The sequence below is a fragment of the Globicephala melas genome, chromosome 6 (genome assembly GCF_963455315.2).
Source record: "Globicephala melas chromosome 6, mGloMel1.2, whole genome shotgun sequence".
In the NCBI taxonomy this organism is placed as follows: domain Eukaryota; kingdom Metazoa; phylum Chordata; class Mammalia; order Artiodactyla; family Delphinidae; genus Globicephala; species Globicephala melas.
The window spans coordinates 103550348-103576099 of NC_083319.1; the positions used below are offsets into that span (position 1 = coordinate 103550348).

Sequence of the window (25752 nt, forward strand, 5' to 3'; positions counted from 1 at the left end):
TCTCTTATGATAGAATTGACTTTGGCATACACTTCTGGCGTTCCTCTGGTTTTTAAGAAAATGTCCATTTGGGATGTCAAGGACCACTCTGGCACTGCAGAGAGTTGGGTAACGGAGGGAGGTCTGGACCAGGGACAACTCCAGGGCCTGCTAGAGTGAGAAGGCTAGCTTCGGAGAAGCCCATTGTGGGACACCATCTTCCACCCCAAGAGAGCTTCTGGATGAGTGTTAAGTCTTCCCTGGGCAAACTCAAGAAGATCCTGGTCCACACAAACAGGTGGGGGATGGGAGAGATGTCTGCCCTGATCCTGGGCCTTTAGACCGTCCAAAGATTATGCTGGTCAGACAACAACAACAAAACACACCCCGAGTGAGTTTGACAATACTTGTCTCAGATCCTCTTAACCGCACTTGTATGCTTCATCTCAGGTTCCACTCCTTCAAAACTCTACCTTCCAACGCTCTATCTTAAAAACTCTGCTTTTCCAGTCTTGCTTGTAGGTCTTCCTTGAACATGGTTTGTATTCATTAGCTTTTTCTTCCTATTTCTTGGGATAACACCCAGCCAGATTCCGTCCTAAATGCCGCATCCCCCCACCCCGAGAACATTAGTTTCTTTGCCAATGCTCTGTCCAGGCTTGTCAGGACCAAGCCACAGTGGGTGGTGCAGCAGAGTGAGTGAGGATATGCCAGGAGGGAGCAAAGGCGTTTGCAAGTGGGGAAGTGATGACGGTGAATGAAAGAGATGCTGTCACCACTCTCCAGTCTCTCCTGAGGTGAGAGAGACTGAGCAGCTTCCACTCAAGGGACTTGAGGGCGACAGACCACCAGGAGGACCAGAGTTCAATTAAGGAATATGGTGACAGGGTATTCTGCAGGGACTTTGATGATATAGGCTAGTTTGTTTAGGACCTCGTGGAATATCCAGTTGGCATGTTGGAGGGTCTTAAAGATCAACAGTGGGAAGAGGCACAGTGTAGTATGGACATGAGGGTAAAGGTGGGAACAGATGACCAGAGAGTCTTGGGTTTAGGACGAACAGCAGAAGACAACAGAAGGAGAGGCTTGGCCTGAAGAGGCGGGCGGCCCCTGGTGAAAAGTTAACTTCAGCAGTAGGTTATGTAATCTTGGAAGCCTCAGTCTCCAGGGTCAGGACCGGAGACAGATTAAGTACAAGGGGAGACCAATCTCCCGGAAGGTTTTGCTCAAGTGATTGGGAGAGACTGCTGGGTATTCCTCCAGACACCCATCTTATAATGGGTCAATCTGCACTGTGTACGGCCTCTGAGGAATGCTCCCTCATTGCGCTGTAGAGAAGAGGAAGAGAAATTTCGAGGGCCAGAGGCAAGAGAAATTTTATCCCCTCTATACATCTATATAGTGAAAAATGATTTCATCCAAGAAATGCAGTATTTCACCTTTAGGTCATTTCACCCTTAGCAGGATAGAGGCTGGTGAATGTATCTGTACGGTTACTTGCCTAAGCAAATGAGTTGGAGGTCTCCAAGGGAACTGGCCTCCGTCTGTCGTTTCTTGTATTTTAAAGGGGAGATCAATGACGGGTGGACTGAGCTCTCTCATCCTTGGAGACAAAGCCCAAGTATTCCCATTCCAGCATTTTGCTCTCAGGTTTTCTAGAAGAGTTCAAGACCTTTTGGTTTTAGCTTGATTTTTTAATCTTACCTCTCAACTTTTTTTTAGTAATGAAATCCCTTCTTCAAGCATAGTTTATACAGAACCACAACACATGAGGCAGAAAAAGCTCAGAATTTTATTACCAGCATGTTTTTATTTTATAACTTCACATTTATAACACTTTACTTTGCATACTCTGACTACATGAGAACAACAAGGCCATTTTCATGACTACAAAAAACAATCAGGGTGTACAGGATGACAGTTGTATCACTTTGGTTGAACAGTACTGAAAAATATAACTTAGATCAATGATCACAAATGGTACCTCTTTAAAGAAAATGTTTTTCTTACAATCTCAGGGTATTCTTCAGTTAAAATTATTCACGATTGGAGAGAAGAAGTTATTTCTTATAATCACTAACAATAGTCAACAATGGCTGGAAAATTTATCACAAAGATAACAGACAACAAACACTCAAACTTACCACAAGAGCCAAAACGGTGTCTAATGCAATGTTGTCACAACCTCACAGGCAGATTACATATTTACTTGTTACTGCAGGACTGTTAGAAAAGGAAGAGAGCATGCATTGGCCGGACAGTAAGCATTGTGAAAATAATAAAAAGAGTCTCGATGTACTGAGGGCTTTCTATGTTCCAGACATCACACTAAGTGCTTAAAAGGCATTATGTCATTTGATCTTAGCAACAACCCTATTCTATTGTCCTCCCATTTTTCTGATGAGGAAACTGATATTTCCAGAAGTTAAGCCACTTGTTTATTGTACATACAAAGCTATCATGATGCTGTACATCAGTTGTGTTGGAGCCTTGCCTAGCATTTAACTGAATGATGCTCATTTATGCTTGAAGCACACTTGACGTCACAGGACATGCACGGGCCTGATTTAAACACCTCTGACATGCTATGGCTTCCTTAATCTATGAAGAATTAAAATAAGCTTGGATGTGTGCTCACATATCGCCAAGGGAACCTTTCTTCCAAGGTCTGTACAAAATGAATCAATCTGAAAACAAAAGCGAGCCTGTTGGTAAATGCCAGTGTGTTAAAATTCGGATATCAACACGCTTGTGTCTATCTGTTATTTATTAGAGATTTAAAGAGTGTAACATACATTTTCAAGATAGAACTGCTGAAAAATCCCTGCAGAACTACAAAGCACAATTTGAAAACCGTGATCACGGTGGAGAGAGGATTAGCCAGTGTCAGAGAGGTCTGGACTTCCGTCTGGGCTCTGCCACCTGATAGCATTTTGATGTTGAGCAGACCATGTAACCCATCTGAGTTTTTTTTCCCTTCTCTTTTAAAATGAGCATAATTATACCACACTGGGGGTGCTGTACACATAAAATGACATATGTCTAAAGTGCCCGGAACAGAGCAGGTCCTCAGTAACGGTGAGCTCTCTTCCTCTCCTCTTTGCCCTTTGTTGCCACTAAAACTCCTCCTCTCTATCCAGGCTGGCCTGGATCCAAACATGGCCTGCACAGCCCCATGCTCCGTCAGGCCATCCTGTGATGTCTACCCTTTCTCGAGGATGTCCCTCAACTGTGGACCTCTGTGTCCTCAGGGCCCAACACACTGCCTGGAACCATCTATCTGACAGCCAGCAGAGAAGCGGGAAGTGCTTCCCAAGTAAGAAAAGAGAGAAACCTAAGATAGAGATGTCGTGCTCATTTGGCAACGATACTCCTCTTGGCTTCTATTGGCGTCGTGAACTCGTTTACACGTAAGGTTATTTAGCTTTTCATGCTCGGAGGCTATGTCCTCCCTGAGAGCAGGGCCAGACTGGTAGGTTTATGACCGTTAGCTCTTTGAACACTGCCTCACGTGGCTTGGTACTCAGAGATGTGTACTCGGTACTCTTGCTGATGTGAGAAAGGAAAACACTTGATAATTCAAACAGCTTGGATTTTTACATAGATGACAAAAGATTTTTCTTTTTCTCACATCATTTCTTTCTTTTGGTCTATTGGCGGGTATTTAAAGGAAACGTGGCTCAGATTCCTTTAGGCGTACTATCTCGTATTTGGAATTTAATTTTTTGTTAATTAATCATCTATGTAGGGTCCAAAAAACTCTCAGATATTTTTTTTGTTAGAAAGAAGAATCAAGACCGGGCTTGAATGCCTTGATTTCAACTGCATAAATTAGAGAAAAAAAAGACTGAAAAGGTCTTAGCCTGGTAGAATGGCTGTCTCTCCCCGTGCCGGCTGTGGGTCCCCCTGTGAGTTGGGTTTTAGTCTCCGGCCCCATTATCCCAGTGGCTGTAGCCATCTCCATCTTCCGGTGCTTCAGTATTCTCATTTTCAAAAGCGGCTTCTTCCTCCTCTTCTTCGCGGATTACCTTCATTAAGTCCAGGAAGCTGGGAGGAGGCCCCTGGTCTCTCAGCTCCCTAAGCCTACACCAGAGGATCTCACTGAGGCTCGCCCCGGCCATGACCTGCTCCAAGCGGACCTGGTCCGCGCTGTTCCTTGGGATGGCCCGCTTCTCCACAGCTCTCCGCAGCAGGGTTTCTAACCGTAACACGTACGCTGAGACTTTCTCTCCTTCCTCCTGATAGGTCTTCAGGTATTTCACCTGGGAGGTCCTACGACTCTCCAGGCTTCCAAACACTTGCTTAAATGCTTCCAAACATTCTTCCACACTTATGGACGGATTGTCTGCCTGGATTATGTGCATGAGGTCCAGGGCAGGGCCGCGAAGGCTTTCCACCAACCATCTTTTCTTTTCTGCCTCTGCTACCGGCCACTCTTTGACTATCTCGGTGGCCTGTTCCAACCAAATTTCAAAGGGCTCTTCCTCTGGCGCGGGCACAGCGCTCCCCGAGAACACTCTCAGTTTCCGGTACCTCATGGGGAGCAAAGGCTGAGGGGCGTGTGCTATTGCCTGTCCCAGCAGATGGGCCAATAACTCCGGTGAGACACAGGGCATGGCCACTGGAGACACTCCCTCATGCCCAAGCGCTCGGAACATTCCCGAGACCGTCTGCCCCTCTTTCTCTAGAAAGAGGTTCAATCTTTCAAGAAATTCAGTGTCCTGGTTCGGGGTCTTAAAGATCACTTTCCAGATGCCCCCCTTTCCCTGAACCTCACTGGGGATCACGGAGACGTCGGTGTCCTCCAGAAGCTCTACCAACACAGCATTGGCATTCTCCTGCCTCCTGAATATTTTGCCAAGCACTCTATACCTGCCCAGAGACTTTAAAGTCTCCTGGAGGACCTCCTGAATCTCGGCTTCATTGCAGCCCACGGGTATCCCCATGACCATCAGTGATTTCTGATCATCCACACTCATGATCCTACACCAGTCCTCCAACAGGGCCAGCGCCATTGCCCCAGATACTGACTCGCTTGAACTCTATGGCTACAGATTCGTTTGTGGGGTAGATGGGCGTTGCCTTAGAATTGAGAATATCCTGGATGAACTTCTAAACTTATAACCCACCAGTGAACGGGTCCTAGGTCCTAGTTTTCTGTACCAATAACCCTTACTGCCCAGTGGCAAGAGCTCGGCACTTTCCGCGGGGTCTCCAGACCTGACCCAAGGTGGGTGGTTAGTACCTCAGTTGCGACAGGACCACGGCCTGTGGCTCTGCAGCCCAGTGGCTGCTGCTTCTCTCATGCAGCCACGTGGCGGGGCCGCCCCATCGGAAGCGTGTGCAAGAGCTGTTTTCACTGCCCTCTGGGTCTCTGCTGCCTCAGCTCTCTCTAGCCAGTGGGGAGTCGCCTTCACTCTTGCACCCAGAACTCCTGGAGGGAAGTCTCCCAGCAGAGTGGCTTGGGCTCCTGGGGAAACAAGGCTCAGTTTCACCACACAGCCCTCTCCTTCCCGGGAAGCATCAGTGCCTGGTTAGGGATGGAAGTGGGGGGTAGACCAGGGATTCTGCCTCACATTGTATTTGAGTCTTCTTTGCTTACAGTGACATTTTCGTTCTCTTGGGGACCCTCCTGCCATCAGGCTTCCCCACCATATGCTCATCAGGCATGCCAATTAATGAAGCCCCAGTTGTGGACAGGACCAAGATCTGTCCCGCGTGAAGAATGAAATCAGGAGAAATGACTAGATACCTGGTTATGCGTTCCCAAACGTTCCATGACAGCCACGGAGCTTATGTATTCTGCTTCCAGCACAGGAAGGTGTCACCCAGCTCTGCACAGTGGTGTGTGGGTGTCTCTCAGCTCCAGCCAAGCCAAGCCGCCCTGTATACATATAATAATAGTGTACTTTTATGACTCGATAATATCCAATGTGAAGACTGTTAGTGCACTTATTCAAAAATATGACAATCCTTTACAGTTTAATTAAATCTACTAAACAATATTGAGTTGCTTCATTTCTTTGATTAAAAAATCCGATTAGGGGCTTCCCTGGTGGCTCAGTGGTTGAGAGTCCGCCTGCCGATGCAGGGGACACGGGTTCGTGCCCCAGTCCGGGAAGATCCCACATGCCGCGGGGCAGCTAGGCCCGTGAGCCATGGCCGCTGAGTCTGCGTGTCCAGAGCCCGTGCTCCGCAACGGGAGAGGCCACAGCAGTGAGAGGCCCGTGTACCGCAAAAAAAAAAAAAAAAAAAATCCGATTAGGAAACACTCAAACTTTTAAAATCAATTTAATATAGGTCTAGAAATATAACATATAATATACTTTAATATAATAACATAGATACAAAAATTTAATACAGGTTTAACAATTTAAAAGAATCTCAGAGCCAAATAAACTTGGAGTTATGAATTAATTCTCTTTGGTTATGCCTGGCTATGCTTTGCAAATGCATAACTAGGGGTTTCTTTTGCTATAAATGTTAAGTTAGTAACATGATGCTTTCTTTATAGCATCTGAACTTGAATGGGTCATTTGAGGACAAAGAAAAAAAGAGGAGGCAAGTCTGTGTCCAGCCGGTGGAGACTGGGTGATGTAAAAAGGGAAGAGCGTCTATCTCCCGTTGCTGTCGTGGAGTGTGTGTTAAAGGGCTATGACCATTCTTCCCCTAAGAATCTCCATCAGTCCAAATGGGGTCCATATGCCACAGACGCCAATCTGCAGCTACAGAGGCAGCTGCTGCAGGCACATCTCCCGAGTCCTTCTGGAAGGTTGAAAGGAGGGTGCATGCCAGAGGGCGGGGAGGGCAAAATGCTAGAGAGCGTCCTCGCCCAGCAGCTCCAGGGATCTGAGTCCAGTGACACCTCCCTCCATGCCTCACGGTCCTCTTCTAATTTATGGGGGTGACCTTCCTCTCCATTATAATATTTAGGGGAAACATGAGAAGTCATAAGGCATCAGATAGATACCCAGGAAGAAACATCTCCAAGGTCTACATAACTGTCACACCGAAGTTAGGCTACCTTTGGGTGGCTTCTTCCTCCAAAGGCAATCTCTATGCAACCTTCAAATAAAAAGACGGCAAGCGAAACGTCCCTGATACACAATAAGGCCAGGATTGGAAATATTTGGATATGGGGGAAAAAATGAGAAAATCTTGTCTTTTCTCACGTAAAGATAGGATAAGTTGGAAAAGGAACCAGACATTCAGGCGGAAGACCCCACTGGAACTGTTGGATCATTTAACTAGATAGTGACCTTGGACAAAGCATCTCAATCTCTTTCCTACCCTGGAACCCTAGAAAGTGGTTATAAGGAAGCACTCATGTCAGGGGGATACTGGGAGTAGGAAATGATGTAATTCGTGTAGAAGTCCTTTATTCAAATGCAGAGCACATCTGGTGCTAAGTCCCAGTGCCTGCCTTTGGTTCCCTCATCCCCCTGCATGCGGACATTCCTCTCTCCTTCCTCCTCTCCTTCGTATCCGTAGACTCCTGCCCACCTATCATGGTGGGCTTATCTTCAAGCTGGGATTGGTTGTCCTCCAAATTGAACTCCATTCGCCGAACTATCCCTCACAATTGTGGAGGAGGGCAGGGTGTCCGCATTTAATCCTGCCAGGGGCAAGGGAGGACAATGGTACAGAATATTTGGTTGCTCTGCCCGGCGCGACGCTCCTGCGGTCAACAGTTTCCCAGCCCAAACCCGCCCTGGCTATTGAGCATGCCCAGAGCTCCTATTCGAGCCAGCCAAGGGATGTGCATCATTTCTGCGGGGTTTTGCCACTGTAGAGAGAGGGGCGGGGCTGTAATCCACCCTGGACAGGGACTGAGACATGGAAAATACACGGGGATAGGAGTAAGCAAAGGAGGACCCTCAGAGGCCGTGTTACTGTCATACATCAAGATGCCTTCTGATGCCACCAAGCCGGTGGCTGCGGCCGATCTGCTCGCGCAGACACAAGTCCCCATACATCTTTCCCCTTCTCGGCCTCGCACAACTCAAGGCAGTCATCACCCCATCGCCTTTCCCTGCCCTGGACGCACGCGCACTAACGCCCCAAGCGCTCGGCTTCTGGCAACCTAGGAAACCCCGTGGCTCTGGCGCAGTCCTCTACAGGGGCGGTGGAACGAGGTGGGGCGCCCCGGGCGCCGAGAAGGGCTGGAGATTTGGGGAGTGGGCTTCAGTGTGTATCGTCCCCCCTTCTTTGGCGGGAGAGCGGGGCCGAAGGTACCAAAGGAAGACATTCTGCTGGGCCCTGCTTGGCGTACTGGCACAATTACGGTAACCAGCGCCCTCGGGCAATATAGCGGGCCTGCGTCCTACCTCACTCTACACCTAAGGCGCCGTGCTGGGCTGGAATTTGCAGACTTCACGCTTTGCTACACTCGCACGGACCGCAGACCTCGGTCTCTCTCTCCACACCCACCCCCTCCGTATTTGCTACGCCCCTGTGTCTCTCCCCGCCATGCTGCGCGCCCCCCTACCACCGTGAGTGCAGTTAAGTGAGGACCTTGTTTCAATCTCTGCTCCCAGTAGCCCACCAAGGCCCGTGGTTAGACTGAAGCTTTCGTATCCGCGCCTCGTATGGTCCCCACGTTGCCGCGCGGCCTGCGCCATGCCTCCCCCACCTTCAGCGCCGCCCCTTCCTCTGTCCCCCACGCCGGTGTCCTGGCGCCTGCCAGTGTGTGCCCCTTTCCCCATCCATCATCTCACAGCCGGGGTAAGAGGGAGGGAGCGCTCCCCACGGTGAACCCTCACCGCTGGCCCACCTCCGCAATGCGGTGGGGGAGAGGCGCCTGGGCCAGGCAGGTCTGGGAGCGGGGCGCGGGGGCCAGGCACTGCGCCCCACGATCTTCGCCCCCGCGTGCCCTGCCCCATACTCACCCTGGCGCCAACAGCGGTCAGCGGGCCCTCAGCTCCGCATCCATTAGCCGGTGGTCTGGCAGCTTCACTTCCGGAGCGCGGGGCTCTCGGCTGCGCGGCCCTCCCCTGCCTCCCCGCCTCTGCGCTCCCCTCCCCGGAGCCCCGCCCCGCCCCCGCCCCGCCCGCGCCTCCCTCCTCCCGCAGCTGCCGGGAGCTGGCAGCCTCTCCGGTCTCGCTGCCGCAGCGGCCACCCTCCCAGACCCAACTTTGCTGCTCGCCAGAGCTCGCGCGGCGGCGGCGGGGGGCGTTGGCAGGGAGGGGAGAAAGCGGGGTCAGGAGGAGGGACCGGGAGGGGTGGGTCGCTCGCTCGCCAGCCCTCCTTCCTTTCTGTACACCTTGCGGGAGGCAGAGAGCGGCAGCCGCGGCAGCAGCCGGGGGCTTGGTGCATAGAGACAGGCAGACTTAGGGACCGGCAGACGGACTGACGGACGGAGAGGACCCTCCCCAAGCCTCCCCACGCCATGGCCGAGAGGAAGCAATCCGGGAAGGCGGCAGAGGACGAAGAGGTTCCTGCCTTTTTTAAAAACCTGGGCTCAGGCAGCCCCAAGCCTCGGCAGAAATTCTGTGGCATGTTCTGCCCGGTGGAAGGGTCCTCGGAGAACAAGACCATCGACTTCGACTCGCTGTCGGTGGGCCGGGGCTCGGGGCAGGTGGTGGCTCAGCAGCGGGACGTCGCCCACTTGGGCCCGGACCCGCAGCCGCCGTACTCCCGGCAGGGCCGGCGCGCCGGCGGGGAGCCATCTGTTGAATCGGGCCGGAAGGTGGAGATCCGGCGGGCCTCGGGCAAGGAAGCCCTGCAGAACATCAATGACCAGGTTGGTACGGGTGGGAGGCGGTGTTTGAGACAGAGGATGGGGCGTGAGGATCGCCCCTCCCTCGCCCCCTTTCCAGTTCGGTGGAGAACCGAGGATCCCAGCGTGCCCACCGTCCTGCCCTGCCTCGAGTATTGCTTCCCTGCATGTGCATACGCACCCCACCCTACCCGGCCCTGCGTGCAGGGTGCCGAGGGGCTCGGGCTCGCTGGTGGGCGGCTGTGTGCCCACAAAGGCTGCCCGCGCCTCCCTGGGCCTGGGAAGGAGGGGGTGGGGGTAAAGGATGGGCCTATCTCCGGCTGGGGGGGGGGCGGTGGTGTCTCATGGTTGGAGGGGGAGGGGATGGGCCGCGGTTCCATTCTTCTTAAATCCTCCCGGGCGGCTTCCAATTGCAGCTGCGGCTGGCTGCCCCACCCTTTTTCGATGCAGCTCCGAGCGTGCAGTGGAGGGTTCGCGTACAGGCCGGCGGGCTCCCCGGGGGTCGGGAGGGGCGGGGGCCTCGACGGCTGCTCCCCGCCGCGCCCCGCGAGCTTTCCCAGCGCTTCTCCTCCGGCGCCCTCCGCGCTCGCGCCCCAAGCTCGTAGGCAAGGACCATGGTCAGCGCCTCCCCGGACCGCAAGGGAGAATCTATCTCAGCACCCTGACTCCTGTTCGCACCGCGAGAAGAACCCGAGAGGCAGTGGAATCACGCGAGGAAACCGCGACGCTCCTAAATAGCCCATGTGGAGAACAAAGTTCCGCTAAGTATCTCAGCAAGGGTTTCCCAGAGCGTTCCCCCCGGCCACTATTTGGGAGGGGCTTTGGGGATGGGGACTGCGTGGATTATATTCAAAGGGTGAAAAGAAAAGAAAAGGGAAGAACCCTCACATTTTGAATAGACTGTCACAGATGGATTAGACCCCCCTATACTATGTTAATGAGGAAACAAAGAAGACCAATTTGGTAAACCTAATTTCAGAAGATGTTTATCTCTGGCAAATATGTACAGTGTGCATTTTAAGTCTTCTTATACCACGTGTTTTTTTCTTTATCAGGGTGACCTTCATACTTGTGCAATTTTTTTCCCCTCAGCCGTAATTTCTAAGTGACAAATTACAGTGTGAACGGTTTCAGCACTTGTTTGCTGTTTATCTCCCATGCCCGTTGGTGAAGACAAGAAATCAATGATTGATTATTTATTGAATACCTATTGTGTGCCTCGCTTTTCTGGGTAAGGTGAAGGTTAGCTATTAAAAGTTCAATGCGATTTCTTCTTAAGGGTCTTCCAGAGTAGTTGGGCGTGGTCTGTACCTATCCACCGAGTGACAATAAGTGCATTTAGGTTGTAGGCTTACAGTGAACTCATCAGAGAACAACTAAGGGTTGATGACAATGGTTTGAACACGTTACTGTTTCGGGATGTGGCACAGTGTTTTGCAGCTTTTGACTTTTATAGGATCAGTTCTAGGAGAGACAAACCATTTGCTGTCACTTTCAAATGACAGCTACTTAATTGATTACTTAATTGATTCCTCCTCCCTCAGCTCTGTCCTCTGATTTATGCACATGGGAAGGAGGTACCTGCTACCCATGTTTCACTATGAGTCAACTGGGAGAACTTAATCCAAGAAGTCACTTTGTTTCAAGTGATCAGACAATCAAAGTAGAAGTTCCTAATAATGTGACTTATACTGAAAGCTGAGTGATGTGAAATACACTGGGTGAGGGCCACACCCAATGAGTGATTGTATAGCATACTGGCTGTGTAATACCCTCATCTTCAACTAGTTGTGGTGGTAATTCTAATGTCCTAAAGGAAGCAGAAAAATGCCTTGAGATAAGGAAGAAATCATCTAAAAAATGGCAGATCAGAGGGCAGAAGTGGAAAGTGACCGCCTTTCTAATGATGGCAGTGAATTAAAACTCAAGTTTGAAAGGCAGAGTTTCACTGGGTTGAATAACACATCTCTTTTCCTGCCCATTTAGAAGCTTGGATATTTGATCATCAGAGCTGCTTGTTTGAACGCTCTCTGAATTTAATAGAAATTCTAAATTGTAGACCTAGGGCACGTGGAGGGGGAGATTTGCAGAGGAAATGCCCAACCAATACCCCAGGCAGTTGTAGCCTCTGCAAACCCACATTTGCTTTAGGTATCCAGTTACTAGTAACAGAGTGATTCTGGCTTGGTTTTTCGGCAGCCTTCCCTGGATTTTCATTTTCAATGTTGCCTTATCACATAACAGCTGTTCCTGTGGGATTTTTTTCATTCACGACTAAGAGCTTTTACCAGGACTGGTACATTTACCAGCATCAGTGTTTGAAGATTTCATGTCTATACAAGAGAGAAAAGGAATTTGGGGTTGTGTATCTATCTATATCTATGTATATAGTAATGCTTATTTCCAAAAGCATAGTTGAACCCACCACTTTGACTGAATTGAGTAGCCATTACTTAGTTTTCAGCTAACGAGCAGGGTAACTACCAGCATTCCAGGGCATTCCTATCTGAAGTCCTGGAACAGAGAGAGGTGGAGGAGAACTAGAGTGAGTGGATCCTGGGTTCCCTGACTCAAGCCTCCCTCCTCCCCTGAATCTGTACTTACATGTGTCGTTATTGTATGGCCAGAAGTGGCTTTGTCCACCTGTCACTCTAGAGGTCCTGCTGTTCTTCTGGCAAGGCTTTGGGAAGGGAGGGTGCAGGCTTCCTTAGCTCAGACGCCACATGGCTTGTGGGAGATGAGGGGAGGTTGACCACCTGCATTTGCATTTGCAGGTGTGAACAGGTTGGCACCAGAAAGCAATGGGTGTGGCTTGGGCTGGGTTGGTAGATTGTGGTGAAAGGAAAGAGCCGGTGTAGTGAATGTGAATGAGGAAGGCTATCTCATTACTCTCTTCTTCCTTTGTGTCCTTGGGGACGTTCACCTTGGGCTGCAGTGAGATTAAGTTGATCACTACCCGTGAAGGACTCTGAGCCTCTTAGAATAGAGAGCAGCATGGTTGGCCTAATTCTCCTTGCTGGTGGCCAGGGGTCCCTCGGCCTCCCCTCTTCTTCCTAGGAATTCCCTCCATTCCACCTCGGACACAGTTTAGCCAGAACCAGCTGTGCAGCCAGGGATACTGGATCGTGAGCATCCCTTCCAAAGGGGTTCCCAGGCTCTTTTCCCAGCAGCAAACAAGCTGCATAGACTAGAGTGTCTGGGGAGTGATTCTCCACTTCCCTAGGGCAGGTGCCAGTGAGTGAACTCTACAAGAGGGCTGCTGAACTTGACAAAATCCCCAAGTCTGTAACATGTTTTCTGATAGTCCCTTCCATTCCGTGCCCCCATCCCTTCTCCCCAGGTTGATTATCTTCCCAGCCCTAGATGCCTAGTGATTCTGCTGCCCTCTTACTGTTCAATGCCACTCCTACACCATCCTGATGATGACGCTTTTTAGAAAAAGCATCTTTCTTTCTCCAAAAGCAACGAGTTCTGAAATCACTCTTCTCCTCTCCCCCCCCCCCCCCACCGCCACACCTTCTCCCATTCAAAAATCTCTTCTTGGGACTTCTCTGGTGGTCCAGTGGTTAAGACTTCGCTTTCCAAAGCAGGAGGCGTGGGTTCGATCCCTGGTCAGGGAGCTAAGATCCCACATGCCTCGCGGCCAAAATACCAAAACATAAAACAGAAGCAATATTGTAACAAACTTAATAAAGACTTTAAAAATGGTCCACATCAAAAAAAAAAACACACATCTCTTCCTCATGTTAATCTTAGCTAGAGAGAAACCCCAATGATTGAAGGCATCCATCTCTTATGTGAGTAACTGATACACAAGTTGTCCCCAGAGATACTTGTTTGATAATAGACTAGCCTGTTCAGCAAAATAGATGTCTAGTTAGCGGGATGTGTGGTAGAGATTTGGCTAGGAGCCTAGAACAAGGGCATTAATTTGATATTTTAGAGGCCACATTATCTCAAAAGGGGAGAAACAAATATGAACATTCGTGTGTCCAGGATTCCAAAATACCTAGGACCCATCTGGGTTCGAAGGAGGAGGGGTACTTGGGGAGGAGAAGGAAATCGTGATGATTCATAATTATTGGTTACTCTTGATTTCCCAAATCATCATATAATTAGTTAAATTTTAAAAGGTAATTGTGGTGAAATACACATAGCATAAAATTTACCTTCTCAACCATTTTAAAGAGTACAGTTCAGTCATGTTAAATATATTCATACTGTCATGCAACCAATCTTCAGAACTTTTGAATCTTGCAAAACTGAAACTCTGTGCCCATTAAACCATTAACTCCCTATTCCCATCCCCCCAGCCCCTGTCAACCAGCCTTCTACTTTCTGTCGCTATGAATTTGACTCTTCCAGGTACTTCACGTAAGTGGAATCATAGAGTTTGTCTTATTGTGATTGGCTTATTTCACTTAGCATCATGTCCTCAGGGTTCACCCACGTGGTGCCTGTGACAAGATTTCTTTCTTTTTCATGGCTGAATAATATTCCTAAAATCAGTTAAATTTTAACAAGTTCTTGATGATTGGAAAATTGGTAACTCAATTAATTGATCTGCAATGATCTCATTGTGAGAGGAAGTGAGAAGAATTACAGTTGGGATGAGATAGACTCACCCAGCCTGGGGCCCAAGGCCTGAGTGGAAGAAAACTCCTACCAGCTGAACAGCCTCTTCCATTTTCCTTCCCTTGTAGCTTGAGGGTGGAGAGGAGAATTGCTGTTATTGGACCTCCAGTGACAACATCTGGCCATGACCTCTTGAACATTGCATGGTTCACAAACTTGTGGACCATGGAAATCAGGCACGGGCTGGGCATTTTCCCACCCTTGGTAAAGACAAGCTAAGTATTCTTATGGGTCCTTTGGTGACAGTGCTCCTCTCTACTTCTTTGAGAAAGAAGGCAGAGTCAAAATTCATCATGGATTCACATGTGTACTACCATTGAATGTCTGGGCTTGAAAGAAACCTAATGATCACCTCACTTTAGAGGTGGAGAAGTCGATGCCCAGAATGACAGTGCTTCACCCTGTGGAACTCAGGTGACAGTCCCACGACTAGGACTGTCCCTCTCACTGCCCAGTCCCACTGCAGTCCTACACCAGTAAAACCTTGTTATTTACGTAGCACTGTATAACCCTAGAATGTATTTGTGGGAAGAGCTGAGCTTCACGTTCTACTACTCCACCATCTTGATTGCTCCCTAGAATGTACATTTACGTTCTAGATCCTGTATTTTAGAATGTGTAGGATATATTATTTTAAAACTTGTCCCCAAACCTTCTGATATAGGCATTATTCCCTTTCTGTAAATAAGGACACTGAGAGGTAGTGACATTTCCTGACCTATTCCAAGGTCTTGTTATTTAGTAAGTGCTGGAACTAGGATTTGAACCAAGGTTTCCTGACTCAGTCCCTTATTTCTTCTTGCAAGACACCATTGTATGACTCAGTTCCACTGCAGGAATAGTTAGTGAACTTAAAAGTACAATTTAGTTTTGTAGGCAAAATATTTCATATCCTGTTAAACTTTATATATTCTATGGGGTATGCCCTGTGTTAAATGCTTTATATGCATTATATTTTTAAAAAAATTTTATTGCAGTATAGTTGATTTACAATGTTGTGTTAGTTTCAGGTGTACAGCAAAGTGAATCATTTATACATATACATATATCCTCTCTTTTTAAAAAATTTGTATTGGAGTATAGGTGCTTTACAATGTTGTGTTAGTTTCTGCTGTACAGCAAAGTGAATCAGCTATACGTATACATATATCCCCACTTTTTTGGATTTCCTTCCCATTTAGGTCACCACAGAGCATTGAGTAGAGTTCCCTGTGCTATACGGTAGGTTCTCATTAGTTATCCATTTTATACATAGTATCAATAGTGTATATACGTCAATCCCAATCTCTCAATTCATCCCACCACCCCACCTTTCCCCCTTGGTATCTTATCTTATTTACGCTAAGACAACTCTATTAAGCAGGTATTACTGTTATCCATATTTTGTAAAAGGAATATCTGAAGGTAAAAGAAACTTGCAAAGCAACTTGCTAACTAAAAGCCAGAGGCAGTATCTGAACCCAGGTCTACGTGACTAAAGAGCATCTTAATCATTGTGAGGTACTGAATTGCTTTCTGAATTAATTATTCTTTTCTCATTTTATCTCCAAAGAATTAACTATTGTAAAAATAGTTCTGAGTAGGTTCTGAGAATCTACTTTTTTTGTTTCCGTTTTGCAATGTATTCTTTGAAGCCATTTATGAAAGAGACCTTTGATCTGTCTTTATGGATGTGCCCTACACTGCTGATATTCTGTCCATCATTTTTTTCAACACAAGACATGGCTTCAAATATCACTGGGACAGAGGCCAACCCTGACAGTATGAATGACATGCTTTTCTAAGATTAGAGCAATGTGATGACAATGTGATTTTCCCACTTGATGTAAATCATGAACTACAAACAAATAATGAGGGAGTCAGTAAAAACACTGGCAGGTGTTTTGAGGGACACTTGAGTTGGGTTGGTTGCAGCCCGTGGCCAAGGCTGGTAACTTAGGCCAAGAGCTGCAAACAAATAGTGCCTTGAAGGGAAAACACCTGGTCTTGAAAGTGGCTCGGGGCTTGCTTTTGAGACATACAGACAGCTTGCCTGGGCCCTGATTCCAAGGCAGCTCCCTTGTGGAAAGAATTCTGGGCTAGGAGTCAGGAAGCTCAGCTTATAGTCCTGGCTTTGTCTTCACAAGCTGTGTTACTTGCAGTCACCTGCCTGGGGCTGTCATTGGGCCAGGCCTTAATCTCCTTCTCCCATTTCCACTAAAGGCTCTGAAAGAAAGCTGTACGATCCCTGGTTGTTCTTTGTTTGTTTGTTTGTTTGTTTTATAGAGGTAAAATTCATGTAATAAAATTCTCATTTTCACCATTTTAAAGTCTACAATTCAATAGCTTTTAGTACATTCACAATCTTATGCAATCATCACTACTAATCCCAGAGCATTTGCATCACTCCAAAAAGAAATCCTGTATCTCTTAAGCTGTCCCTTCCCAATCCTCCATCATCCCAGCCTGTGGCAACCAACCATCTACTTTCTGTCTCCATGGGTTTACCTGTTTTGGACACTTCACATACATGGAATCATACAGTATGGCCTTTTGTGTCTGGCTTCTTTCACTTAGTGTAGTGTTTGCAAGGTTCATCCACATTATAGCATGGATCGGCACTTCATTCCGAACAGTATTCCATTGTATAGACCACATTTCATTTATCCATTCACAAGTTGATTGATACTTGGGTTGTTTCCACTTTTTGGCCATAATGAATAATACTGGCATGAATATTCTTTTAAGTTTGTGTTTGGACATATGTTGTTGGTTCTCTTGGGTGTATACCTAGGAGTGGGATAGTTAAGTCATATGGTAATTCTATGTCTAACTTTTTGAGGGACTGCCAAACTGTTTTCCACAATGGCTGCACCATTTTACATTCCCACCAAAAGCATGTAAGGGCTTCAATTTCTGCATGTCCTGCACAATGCTTGTTATTTGCTGATTATAGCCATCCTGGTGGGTATAAAATGGTATGCCATTGTGGTTTTGATTTGCATTTCCCTAATGAATAATGACTTTGAACATCTTTTCATGTGCTTATTGGTCATCTGTATAGCCTTGGAGAAATGTCTATTCAAATCCTTTGCCCATTTTTAAATTGAGTTTTTTGTCTTTTTGTTATTCAGTTTTAGGAGTACTTTATATACTCTAGATACTAGCCCCTTATCAGATAAAAGGTTTGCAAATATTTTCTCTCATTCTGTGGGTGTCTATTCATTTTTGATAGTGTCCTTTGATGCACAGAAGCTTTTAATTTTAAGTCCAATTTATCTGTCTTTTCTTTTGTTGCCCATGCTTTTGATGTTATATTATCCCTGGCTGTTGTCAAAACTGCTGGATCAAATGAAATCTGGCGAAGAAGTTCCAGGGCCTTGTATCCTAGAATCGTATTCATGTAACTAAATTCTGTTGTTTTATGGGAGCTTTGAAATTCATTTAGAATCGCACTTGCAACAGCGCAGTATCCTTGAGTGCTTTGTGTACTGCCTAAGTCTGATCTTTCTGTCTCACAATCCTGTTCATATAAAGAAAATGCTTTCGTGTGTGTGTATTCGCACATATATGTGTTTATATGTGTAAATATATTTATATTTTTTTTAATGAAGTAGAAAATTTGTTTTCCAAACCAGTGATTTGGGAATGGTAGGGATGGTAGTAGGAGGGCAGTGACTAACAAGCTGAATTTAGGAAAAATAACTTTGAGAAACTAATTGAATTCAATTTTTATTTTGTTCTATTTTTTAGAAATAACATGACAAAGTACGATGTTTATTGTGATTACTCTGATACGCAATTAAAAAAAAAGAAATCATTGGTAATCTTATTAGCTAGAAATAACCACTGATAGCATTTTGTATATTATACAGCCTTTATACTCCTACCAAAAGTGAGTGAGAAATACTGTTTTTCAGCATCCCTGACATCACTGGGTATTATAGTTCCTATAGATATTTCTCAAATTTATAGGTGACAAGTGTTTCCTGCATTTTGCAGACATTCCTATTAACATATTCATATTTTAAACACTGATATGTAAAAAATCATATATTAAAATGGATACATTTTAAAATCACTTGTTACACATTTTTTCCTAGTTTGCACCTCATTTTTTTGACCTTTATTTTTTGACATCCAAATTTAAATTTTACGTAGTTCAGTCAGTTCATCTTTTCTGACATTTTTTTTTTAACTTTCAAGATTTATTTACTTGTATTTTCTTTTAAAACCTTTTTGGGTTTTGTGTTTATTTACATTTAAATCTGACAATTAATTTTTGTCTATAACTTGAAGTAAGGTATAACTTAATTCTCCAAATAGCCAGTTTTCCTAATGGCATTTATTGAAGAATTAGTATTTCTTCGCTTATTTTTTATATACTCAACTTCTTATATATGTCTGCATGGTTTTTGTCTTCCTGCTCTGTTTCACTGGTTTGCCTTACTAATTTCGTAGTGATTCGTAGTGATTCAATACAACTTTAGTTACCGTAACTTTTTTTAAATTGAGGTGTAGTTGATTTACAATATCATATTAGTTTCAGGTGTACAACACAGTGATTAAAAATTTTTATAGATTATACTCCATTTCTGATTATTATAAAATATTGGCTTTTTTCCCTCTGCTGTACTTTAACTTTTTCATATCTTAATTTTCTTCATATTTTTCCACCATTCAACTGCATTTTCCATGAAAGATATTTTCAGTGGCAGAAACCTGATATGATTTTTACCACAATTATATTCAATTTATATATTGAATTATAAGAAATATTTACTTTTAAGATGGTAAGTCTTTCTACCTCAGTTTAAATCATGTCTTGCCATTTTCTCCTGAAATTTTGCTTTATTCCTCTGAAATTTTTTGTTACATTTATTCCAAGATGTTTAGTAGTTTACATTCTGGATGACTCTTGAGTTTTAAATTAATTTATAACAGATTGCTTTATTGAACTCAGTTCGCGTTCTAATAGTTTTCAGTTCATTCTTTTGGGACAGTTTAATTATCTAATATTAATTTTATACCTTTTTTCTAATGCCTTTGTTTATTATTTCTCTTCCTGGTCTGATTACCTTGCTTGGACTCCTAGAACTATGTTGAATAATGGTGGGTTTTTTTAGGGTTCCCTGTTTGATTTCTGACTTTAATGAGAATTGAATGAGTTGGGTTTATTACTTGCTGCAATGAGAGAGACCACACACCATAGGGAACCATGGGACATCTGTAGGAGGGCATTGGAGAGAGATCTGGGCTTTGGTGTGGTGTTTTGGTGAGGGCCCAAGGAAGCGAGCATTCCCTCTGGACTGGGTGCTGTCATAAGGGGGTGACACTTCTGTGATTAGGTATCTCAATAACTCTTATCTCTAAGGGCAGATTAGACTGAAGCTGTGGTTGGTAAATAAGCAGTGGGCACCCATATTAATTCGGATGGGGGATTTTGTTTGGTATTTTGTGACTTGGACAACGTTCATATTTTATCAGGTGTGATTTTCTGGAGGGGCCTCGTCTTTATTTTAATGCGTCGTGGTCACCGAGTGGCCTCCTCTGATACTGATGCTCTGTGAAATTCACATTTGACAAGAGGTCGCTCAGGCCTTGCTGTGAGTGCCAGGCCATCTCTTGGCAAGTATTTTCTGTTTCTTAACATACTGTTAACATCAGGGCTTGGTGTGATAGAGTCTATTCTGTAGTGTTTTATGTCTGTTTATATTGGAGAGATATCTTCCTGTCCTCCACTGAAGGTGCCGAAAAGCGTTTCCTCAACTCCCCCTCCCTCCCCCCAGGAGGTCGTATCTCTCATGCCTTGTTCTGCAATAAGTTTTCATAAGCTTGATATTTTTTCCTTGGTCTCGATCTTCAATTCAGGTGAGGTCCCTTCAGAATTCATGTTTTTAGCAGATGAGTGTGTGTGAACGGTCTTTGGCCTCATTCCCCGACTGTGTGTACCAGTTGAATCTTTATTAGGTTTAGAGCTTGAAGATTGATTCAAACACTAACTTCTTGTCCAATTCCCATTTTCTGGTGCCGAAGTTGCAGACTTTGGCTTTCACTCTTCCGTTAAATTTCAAAAACAATTTTGGGGAACAACTTAATGACTGCCAAATTTTTACGTTGCCAATATAGGGACACCAAAAAAAAAAAAAAAAGCCCAGCAGAACTCTGTAGTATCATCTTACAAAATGAAGAACATTTTTGCACTAAAACTAATAAAGAGAAAAATAACTCTCGAATTTAAACATATGCATAAATTGGGCTTTATGAAAAATTATATGTATTGTCCTTATTCTTCTCATTTTGACTTAGATGTGTGAACACCTTGCCCCAGGCAGCCTGGTAGTGGCTGCCAGGCCAGCGTTGGTTGAGGTGGCATTTCTCTTTTTAAAAAAATATATTTATTTTATATTGGAATAGAGTGGAGTGTGTTAGTTTCAGGTGTACAGCAAAGCGATTCAGTTATACATCTACATGTATCTATTGTTTTCCAAATTCTCTTCTCATGCAGGTTATTGTAGTATATTGAGCAGATCCCTGTGCTATACAGTAGGACCTTGTTGGTTATCTATCTTAAATATAGCAGTGTGTACATGTCACTCCCAAACTGTCCATCTATCCCTCCCCCCAACCCTCCCCCCCTTGGTAAGGTGGCACCCCTCTTACCTGTCTGGCCTTTCCCGCACAGTCTCTTTCCAGAAGTTTCTCACCTCTATGGGTTAAAAGAGACATGATCTCTCCCAGGCCAGCATCGGCAATTGCTTTAAAATGCACCTGGGATTTGTTTCAATAATGTATGGGAAGACATATGGACTTGGAAATGACTGCCATGAAGGAAGAAGTCTTTATTCTCACAGATTCTTAGAAGCAGGAGACAGAGCATTCATGCAGGGCTACCTGGGAAAGCACCAGAGCCAGTCAGGAGGCAGTGGGAGTGAGGGGAGGACAGGGGTAAGAGCCATTATTCTGATTTCTGGGAAGGAACAGGCAAGGCAGGGTAAACAGGATTGGCTAAGTTTGGATAATTTTAGTGGGTCCTGGGACATAGGGGCTGTCTCTAGTTGTCTGATACCTGATTAGGAAAGGTGACGTGGCCCTGAGTTTAAGAGCTTCAGAAAGGTGGCAGGTGGGGTTTTGCATTCTGGATTGATTGGTTTGCATATGAAAGGTGCACTCCCAGAAAAGTCTAGGAATCTAGGAACTGGCTAGCCCTGGGAGGAGCAGTCTCTCCAGGGTCAACTAGGCCCCAGATGTCCAAGGACTAGAAATACAGAACATAAAAAGGCATGATTAATGTAATAATACTAGCTGGCAATAGTAGACCTAAGATTATTACAAGATTCTGGCCTTATGTATGTGTCTGTCGGTCTTAGATTTATAGAATTATTGGGTGCTTCTGTATTTGTATGGTCTTCATTACTATTTTAGTTGGAATGTTCTATCCGGGGTTTCTGACCTAATGCCTTTTTTTTTCTACTTTTTTTGGCCTGCGTTGAGTCTTTGTTGCTGCGTGCAGCCTTCTCATTGTGGTGGCGTCTCTTGTTGAGGAGCACGGGCTCTAGGTGTGTGGGTTTCAGTAGTTGTGGCTCACGGACTCAGTAATTGTGGTTTGTGGGCTCTAGAGTGCAGGCTCAGTAGTTGTGGCACATGGGCTTAGTTGCTTGGCGGCATGTGGGATCTTCCCAGACCAGGGATTGAACCCGTGTCCCCTGCGTTGGCAGGCGGATTCTTAACCACTGTGCCACCAGGGAAGTCCCCTAATGCCTTTTTAAGTCTAGAAATCCATAATCTGACTTTTAGTTCTTTAAAAAAACTTTTTTTTATTGAAATATAGTTGATTTACAATGTTGTGTTAATTTCTCCTGTACAGCAAAGTGATTCAATTATATGTATGTGTGTGTGTGTGTATATATATATATATATACATTCTTTTTCATATTCCATAATCTGACTTTTAAAAACCTGACGCATGTTCAGAGTTATAAGACACCGTCACTAAAAGCAATAGAGCCAAAACCTGTCCATCACATTGCTGGGCTTTTAATTTATAAATGAACTACATTTCTTACAGGGCATATGATGATGCCAAAATTGGTAGTGAAGATGACTAGAAAAAAAATTAACTGCAAAAAGCTATTATCTACAGCTCTGTTCACGAAATACCCTCCAACTGCAGTGACAGAATTAGCAAAAACAGGATTTCTGGGAAGGATCAGCGTTACCTCCTGACCATAAATCATTCAGTGAGCATGCTGATCACTGCACTGTGGTCCTTAACTTAACAGTAATACACCAGCAGAAGTATATCTTTAAAACGTTAGGGAATTCCCAGGCTCTCCAGTGGTTCAGACTCCACGCTTTCACTGCTGAGGGCCTGGGTTCGAGCCCTGGTCGGGGAATTAAGATCCCGAAAGCCACGTGGCATGGCCAAAAAAAAAAAAAAAAAAAAAGTTATTCTTGATATAACCTTCTACTGATCTGCAGCGTTTTTGGTCATATCCTGATTAGGTGAGGACTCTGAAATTATCATGCAGGATTCAGGAATTAAGTCCTGCGTGGAATTATCTAAGTTTGGAGCCAGATAAAGCAAGGCAGAGACATTTTACGAACTTCTTGGGCCCAGTAGGACTCTAGATTGCTTTTAGAACACTTAAGTATTTGACATTATCACCAGCTGGTTCTGTTTCTTTCCTTTTGGCCATTTAGTTAGGTAAGAAGATGTACTTCTGTGAGCAAACCAGTCTGGTGTTGTGTTTCACACTCAGTTCTTAAGGTTTCCTTGAATGTCACTGGAGAATGTAGTATGCAGAAGGTTAGGAGAGTTTTCCATGTTATGGGGAGTTTTTGATTATACCAGATGATGGCTTTGAGCAAATCACCTATTCCTTTAGACCTACTTCCTCATTTGAAAAGTGGACATCAACATAGTGACCCTATGGGGTTACTGGGATGACTGAGTGGAATATTGTATGTAAAATGCTTGGCCTGTGTAGGGGCTCTGCAACCTTACGTGTTATTGTAAAATGAGTCTGAGATGGATGTGTGTATAAATACTTACAGCACCATTTGATGAGGTCCGTAGCAAAAGTATGGAGGCATTACTTGGAGCACCATGGTGGGAAGGGTTTATTTTCATTTAACTGATGGCCACAAACTGCAAATGGACATTCAACCCTTTTGAGTACAAAGACAAATGCTCTGCATCTTCTTCTCTCCATTCCAACCTTACACACTCTTTCCTTCTACCTTCTCTCAGTGGATGATTCCACTTTATTTACTGGGAGTTAATGAGAGGAGCAGATCTTCAGGGAGGAACCCACTTATTTTCTCACCTTCCATCACTGGGACTGACTTCCCTTCCCCTCAGCTCACAGTAGAAGGAAGGTCCCTACTCTGCCCATGGCCATCTGCTCACATATGCCCTGAATACCATCGCTTACCCCCTCTGGAAACCGTCTACCCCTATTGCCATCTACTGGCTCATTTCCATCAGCACACAAACATCCTTTAACACCTCCATTATAAAACAACAGAAGTAAAACTCATGAAATCCTCTCTTGACCCCATAATCCTCTCCAGATCCTGCGATTTTTCTACTCTTTTCTTAGCAAACTTTTCTAAAGTCTAATTTATATTTGCTGTTTCTTCCTCTCCCATTCACTGTTGTTAAAAAATGAACTTTATATATACCAACAGGAATATATTATTAAGCATAGAGATAAGGCTAAAACCCACTTTGACCATTCTCCCCTTCCTGGTCCCCTCCCCTGACCAGAAGTAACCAAGGTTTATCCATTCCTTTGTATCCTTCCAGCCCCTTTCCTACGTTTTTACATGTGCGTGTATCCTTGGAGAAAGTGTGTAGTAGTATTTGTGTGCACGCGTGTGTGTGTTTGTTTTACATAAAAGATACCACTCTATATTGGCAGCCTGTTCCTTTTTTCTCTCTGTGTTTCAGAGGTCTTTGTTCATGTATATAAATTATGTTATTTCCTATAAACTCACATTCTTTAAACTGCTGATGCCCATAATGATTGCTAATATTTATCGTGTGCTGACCATGTCCTAAGCACTATTGTAATTGTTTTACATGGGGTTACCTATTTAGGGCTTTCAATGACGCTGGGGAGTAGGTATTATTGTCTCCATTTTAATGAGGAAATTGAGGCAGAAAACAACTTAAGTCATTTGCTTAAGGTTATGCTTGCTCAGTAGGTGATGATGTCAGGATATAAAATCAGGCGTGTGGCTCCGGAGTCCGTGCTCCTAATCATGACATTGTTCTAGAGTACGCATGTCATGGCATATTTAGTCATTTTTCTGTTGTTTCCAGTTTTTATTGAGAATAAGCAATGCTTCAGGGGGCATCCTGCACGTGCTTGTTTGTTTGTGGGGGATTGTGAGTGTTTCTCTGTGGTAAACCCTCGATAGTGTAACTTCTGGGTCCCAGGTAAGCACATCTAACATTATTATAGATACTGTCAAATCACCCTTGAAAGGGACTGTCCTTTTCACACTCCCATCAGGCATATAAGAGCATACCTGTTCCCCATGATCTCACCGACCCCTGATACCAAATTTTACAAATTTGCCAGTGACATAGGTTAAAAATTGTATCTCAGGGCTTCCCTGGTGGCGCAGTGGTTGAGAGTCCGCCTGCCGATGCAGGGGACACGGGTTCGTGCCCCGGTCCGGGAAGATCCCACATGCCGCGGAGCGGCTGGGCCCGGGAGCAATGGCCACTGAGCCTGCGCGTCCGGAGCCTGTGCTGCGCAACGGGAGAGGCCACAACAGTGAGAGGCCCGCGTACCGCAAAAAAAAAAAAAAAAAATTGTATCTCATAATTTTCACTTGCTTTTGTCTGAGTGCTAGTGGATGGAGCACATTTTCATATAGTTACTGGTCATGTATAGAGTTTCTTTTGTGAACTGCCTTGTTTATAATCTTTACCCATTTTTCTGTGGGAATATGTGTCTTTTTCTTTTGGGTTTCTAAGAGTTGTTCATGTATTGGGGATACCACAACTCACCCTTCAACCCACTCCCATATGACTTCTACACCTGCTGAAACTCGTCAAGAGCATAACGTTTTCCATGGAGTAGATTCAATGGACCCTTTCCTGTCATTATCTTACCCTATAACCCAGTGGTTTATGAGGGTGCCCATGGTAGTGTGTTTGAGGACAATTTGGGCAAGTAGAGGGAAAAACGTGACCAGTAGATGGCAGTAGCACACAATGAGCTTTTGCGGGCGGAACTTTGACAAGTGGCTAGAGAGGGGAAGTCCCTCCCAGCAGGAGCCCTTCCCGGGACAGAGGTGTGGCCTGCCACCTGAAGGGAAAAAGGGCGAGGGAACTCGTAGGGAGAGAGGGGCGTCATACACGGTGCGGGTAGGAGTTTATGATTCTAGGTAATGTTGCTCAGTGGCACAGTGTGTGTCTGCAT

The 25752-nt window shown here is 45.3% G+C and overlaps 2 protein-coding genes and 1 long non-coding RNA gene across 4 annotated transcripts in view; 2 read left to right on the forward strand and 1 right to left on the reverse strand.

Moving 5' to 3' along the window:
• The window catches only part of LOC132597509 (uncharacterized), a 47332-nt gene extending 41356 nt beyond the window's left edge, over positions 1 to 5976 (forward strand). For both annotated transcript variants that reach the window (XR_009564402.1, XR_009564403.1), the window contains exon 5: positions 5584 to 5976. This is a non-coding gene — a long non-coding RNA (uncharacterized lncRNA). The remainder of the gene's footprint in view (positions 1 to 5583) is intronic.
• Positions 1752 to 9008, reverse strand: PNMA2 (PNMA family member 2). Its single transcript, XM_030879081.2, has 3 exons — positions 8868 to 9008; positions 5732 to 5863; positions 1752 to 5449 (listed from the first exon to the last, which is right to left on the reverse strand). Exon 3 carries the CDS (start codon positions 4992 to 4994, stop codon positions 3900 to 3902), a length of 1095 nt encoding a protein of 364 aa, XP_030734941.2. The 5' UTR covers positions 4995 to 5449; positions 5732 to 5863; positions 8868 to 9008; the 3' UTR covers positions 1752 to 3899.
• Positions 9009 to 9213: 205 nt separating this feature from the next.
• The window catches only part of DPYSL2 (dihydropyrimidinase like 2), a 115766-nt gene continuing 99227 nt past the window's right edge, over positions 9214 to 25752 (forward strand). Inside the window, exon 1 of the mRNA XM_060301269.2 lies at positions 9214 to 9721. Coding sequence (XP_060157252.1) covers positions 9368 to 9721 — 354 coding nt within the window. The 5' untranslated portion in view covers positions 9214 to 9367. The remainder of the gene's footprint in view (positions 9722 to 25752) is intronic.